The sequence below is a fragment of the Bombus impatiens genome, unplaced genomic scaffold (assembly GCF_000188095.3).
Source record: "Bombus impatiens unplaced genomic scaffold, BIMP_2.2 scf_0790, whole genome shotgun sequence".
NCBI lineage: Eukaryota > Metazoa > Arthropoda > Insecta > Hymenoptera > Apidae > Bombus > Bombus impatiens.
In genome coordinates, this window is record NT_177209.1 from 3,770 (window position 1) to 9,147 (window position 5,378).

The 5,378-nt window shown below is 31.9% G+C and overlaps 1 protein-coding gene across 1 annotated transcript; it reads left to right on the forward strand.

Moving 5' to 3' along the window:
• The first annotated feature begins 2,713 nt into the window (after positions 1-2,713).
• On the forward strand, positions 2,714-4,204 carry LOC105681326 (chymotrypsin inhibitor-like). Its single transcript, XM_024370507.2, has 3 exons — positions 2,714-2,895; positions 3,707-3,804; positions 3,957-4,204. The coding sequence occupies exons 1-3, from the start codon at positions 2,844-2,846 to the stop codon at positions 4,035-4,037; spliced, it is 231 nt and encodes a 76-aa protein (XP_024226275.1). The 5' UTR covers positions 2,714-2,843; the 3' UTR covers positions 4,038-4,204.
• The last annotated feature ends 1,174 nt before the right edge of the window (positions 4,205-5,378 follow it).

Sequence of the window (5,378 nt, forward strand, 5' to 3'; positions counted from 1 at the left end):
CCCAGGACCGTCCCGCCGCCGGGTCGCGACTTACAGGCAATGGCCTCTTCTAGCGCCAAATTAATCAGTTAGGAAAATTTTAGAATCGGCTCACCATAAAGAGGACGCGGGGAGTGCACCGGCAGTCATTCGCAAGAGGTCCCGCGGCATTCCTGTTACACGCGTAGGCAGGCCATCTTGGAGTTTTAGTCGGTAAGAGTGCGACACTGCTTTGCTGCTGCTACAGTCCACGAGGATTTCTCTACGTACAAAAAAAAAGCTATATTATAATAAATATTATTATAATAGCTATTATTATAAAATAGCTATTTAGCTATTATTTCATCCATTCATCTTTTGTCAATTGTCTTCTCTACTATTTTGGATGGTAGATTCCATAGTATGAATCGAAGAATCGAATAATTTTAATATTAACATATACATTCAAACTATAATATATTAGGTTGGCAGCTAAATGATTGCGGATCTTGTCATTACCACTTAATGGCAAAATCCGCAATCACTTAGTTACCAACCCAATAGTACAAGATTCCTCTTGTTTCTATCCTATTCGTAGCTTGCGGAGAATTTCTGGAAAAAGAAAGTTGGCTTGTCGCGTCGATAGCTGGTTATGGAATGGTTGGACGAGTTTTTGTAAAATTCCTGAATGGGAAAAAATAAGAAAAGTTAAAAGCCTGATGCTGCTGGGGGTGTCTCTGGTCTTCGTCTCGTTCAACATTTACGTTCGGCTTGAAGCCATCCGTTCTTAAACAATGGCTGAAAAAATGATCCTGGTTAAGTAGCGACTTGACACGACACAACATACGATTAACAGATTCAAGGAAAAGCCAGAGTACAATATAGATATAATTGGAAGGAAAGTTACTGTTTACAAGCGGATGGTGGTTTTAAATTCTTATTTGCTTTTTATAACACTATCTCTGCACATTTCCATATCTGTGGAAAATTCTTTAGCCTGAAGATAAAAATCTTACTCCTTTGTCCGGAATTTCTTTTAATATTTTTGCTGTTATTATATCGTATTCAGGTCTTTTCTTTTGTTTCTATAAGTTTTTGATTATTACTTTATTTTATCATTTTTGCTTAAGATTTGTTACTCGTTAATGCAGTCGATATTTGGTTCTTATGTGTTTAAAGAAATAATTTTTTTGCAACTCCTTCCTTACAATCCAACGTTTGTAGCTTGCCGGGTGATTGTTTCTGCAATTTGCACAGATTACCTTTTTTATTTTTTTACATATGAGCAATTAATCGAGAGATACATACCTGAACATTTGACACGAGTCGGTAATTTATAAACAATAATTTTTCGTGCGTCCATGTCGTTCACACACTGTCGAATATTATTAGCTCTTGGCGTTCCTACTTTTATGAACGTATCACATACCACATTGGTATCATAAATTTCCTTGTTGTGTTTGTCTTATTCAAGTTCAGAGAGAAACATTGACAATGGTGTTAATGCGACACTTTTGCTTAAGTAAATTATGTTGTGTAGCTTGTGTCTCCTTTGCAATTCTATGTTAAGTTTTGGGTGTTTAATTTACTTATAATTCTCAATGAGAATTGATTGTAAAAAGTCTATCAAATAAATCAATTCTCATTGAGAATTATAAGTAAATTATTCTGGCGTGGTACTATAACTTGAAATATAAGTGTTTATTGTATGTTTGATTTTAGTTGAATCTAATGCTTAAATCTAGAGAACATAACATGTATGTAGATTAATTATTTTTCAAAACGTACAATATGAATATCGAATATGAATAACTAAAAAAAAAGGCAGAAAATAGTGTGAAATTAAAAATTTTGGCGGGTTTAAGGAAAAAATGTGTTTTTTTAAAAAGAAAAAATAAACTTCAAGGTGCTATAACAATTATTTAAATAAACTTTTTGACAAAATTTTTTAGTTCATCGAGACAAGAAAAATATATAATAATTTAATACTTTTTTGATTTTTCGTTTCAGTCAAGAATTACGAGCCGAATCTTTCCCGCCGATTGAAAACTGCAGCCCGTGAAATAGGCTTAGAAATTTGTAATAATTTTTTTTTATTTAAAGACAATTTTTTTGTAATCGTTAAATATATATAAAACCATGCCTCAAAATTCAATAACTTTATTTCCTTCTTTCCCTTCTAAAAAAATCACAAAAAGGCGCAGTTTTAGAACATTCTAATTCAGGACACCCCATTAAATAAACCTGTTTTGCTTTTCATTCTAATAGAATTTAGAAAACGAAACATATTTCTTGAATGAATGGCGTATTATTAGGTTGGCAACTAAATGATTGCGGATTTTGTCAATACCACCTAATGAAAAAATCCGCAATCACTTAGTTGCCACCCTAATATTTATAGGAAAAGAAAAAGAGGGGGAGAGGAGAATAGAAGGAGAAGTAAAATATAATATGTCAAAAAATGAAGAAAGACGAAGAAACAGAGAGAGAGAGGGGGGGGGGTGGATGTGATAAAATAGGAAAGAAATAAGAGAGTGACAGCGGGTTGGCAAGGCAGGTTGCCGAGATAGCTTGATTCGGAGAAGGTTAGTAAACAAGTAACTACAATAAAACTTAATTACGTAAATAATAAATCAGCACGGAAAAATATCAACACGTCAATATGTGTTAATACAGCAAAATGCTGATAAAATGCAAGCATTCTGTTTTTAATCTGTTATTCATTCTTTCACGACGTATTGTTTCGTCACCGTATAAATCTTATGTAAACAGTACCAAATGTAAAAAGGTAAACAGGATATTTCAGGCTATATAAAACCAGCCACTGACTAAATGTTTATTACATTCAGACACATCATCCAACGAATAACATACATATAATCAAAATGTATCGCTTCCTTCTGGTTCTGTTCGTCATCATGGCAACCTATTTTGTTTGTAAGTATCTATTTTGAATAATTATTGAACTTGTTTGCATGTGCATATATAAGGCGTTTCGTTGTGTGTATTTTTCTTTTTCCTGTTTTTGTTTTTATTTAGAAGAATTTCACAATCAATTCTCATTGAAAATTATAAGTAAATTATTTTGTGTATTTTGAAAAAAAAGTTCTGCAATACCTATATTCAGTGAAGAAAGTATCTTAACTAGCGTTGTATAGTTTTATTAAAGAATATACTGGATAGATAATATTTGTTATTTTATTTAGAATTGTAATATTTATTATTGGTGTAAACAAACAAAATTTACATTTCTTGTTGCCAAATAATCTAAATAGAACTGTAGGATAGGAGAAGCAAAATTACATACATAAAGTTAGGCACACGTAAATTTATTATCGACTTCGTTCTAAATGAATCATCAATCAGAATTGCATTCCTTTTATAATCTTTATTATTCTTTTTTTTAATTTAAGATATTGTTCCATTTAAATAAAATTCGCAGTTTTAGAACTTTATTCGTAACGTATGCTTTGTCAACTCATAACTGTTTCTATAATACTTTTCGACTCTTGTTTACATTTTACATAACTTTTAAATATCGTATAAATATTTAAGTGAACAAAGATAAGCGTGTAGCAGACTGTAGAAAATTTCTTATAGGAGTAGTGTTCAACATCGAGTCTGAGTCATTTATGAGAGAATATTAATTTTAAATTAAAAATATTAATTTCTAGTATTATAAACTTGAAAAGATTTATTTATTTAACAAGTTTAAAAATTTCTATTATCATTTAACAAATGAAAACAGTGACCCAGGCGAACTGCCCAGTTAACGAAGTGTGGAATGACTGCGGTACTGCCTGCCCGCTAACTTGCGAGGAACCTAATCCCAGAATTTGCTCATTGGTTGGTATTTAAAGTCTATGGAAAATGTGTTAAACATATTATAGTCTCGTATAACATAAAATAATACTACAGTTCTATATACCAATAGTTATTTAATCATAAGTTACTTGTATCGAATACAACAATAGATTAAATATTATTTCATATTTTAGCAATGCGTTCCAGGCTGTGAGTGTGTAGATGGATATGTTAGAAACGAGTGGCAAAAATGTGTTGAACTAGATGATTGTTAATGACAAAAAAAACATTAATTTCTCTGGAGACGATGTAAAAGAAGGACTATTACTCTGACTATTATTGAATTATATTCACAAAAATTCCTTTTCATTGAATAGACTTCTATCTAATATTCTATTTCATATATGCAGAAATCAAATAAAAAAGATTAATTTATATGCAAATGGGTTTTACCTTCTTTCCTATAATAAAATTTTGGTTTAAAATAATATAGTATGGATACTGTAAGAAACTACAACTATTTTCAGAAGATTTGCAATAATAATTTAATTATTTACGAGAAACTACAAGGCAACTTTTGTTAGAAAAAACCTCCGGCTTTTCAACTTTGTAGTAGTTTGTAGACCTCTTACAGTTCTGTACAACTTCAATAAAAATATCAGGCAGTATTTTTCTTACTAAATTAAACTATCCTTTTTCATTATTTAATTTCACAATCCTTTTTTCCTTTTTTTTTTATTTATTTATTAATATTTGCAATCAATTCTCGCATTAAGAATTTTCAGTAATTTTTTCTGACGTGGCTAATTATTTATAATAAGTTAATACTTATTATAGATAAGTATAGTTTATAAGTAATTGTTATAGTTTCACAATCCTGTCTTCATCTTCGGTGTTCGTAATCGATACGTGTGTAGCGGCACTCGACAGCAAACTTCCCAACGGTTTCTGTCCTGTGCCTTGCTACACAAAGACCCTATCTTTCGGACAACATGATTGCTAGATGTCGAAACATCTTCATAGCATATTTTTAACTAGCCTAAGTACCCGCTATAGATCTTAGGATTTCTCTAACTAAGGTTCTTCAACGAACAAATAGTCTTTATCTTAGCATTCTCTAAATTTATTACCAACTACGGAAAAATACAGGAAATACGGATTTTCTTACGTATGATGCTTCTCGCTAGCAACTTTCTCTCGAGGGCGGTTAGCATCCTTCCTCAACCTAGAGATTAACCAATTAACAGATTAATTCCATTTCCTTCACTTTCCTAACGAAGGTTTTCCTCGACGAATCTAATGATCTCGTATCCTTAAACACACCCCATCATAATTTTCCTCCGTAGCATCATCGTGACGGAAAGTCAGTTGGTAATTGATAGATGACTAGAGTTCCTCGACGCATCTTGGGCAATCATCATCCGAACTTGTACAGCACACTTTGCTCAATCGCTATCATAACGCATCGACTAGAAGTCGAACTTGTAACCGCGAACCGCTAAGTGCAATCGCGAGTTACGTAAAGTGTACATCGAGTGTTGTTAATAAATATACTGTTAATTATACTCTAATACTTGTGCAGTACCTATTACGACCTATGCACTTCATGTGTTACT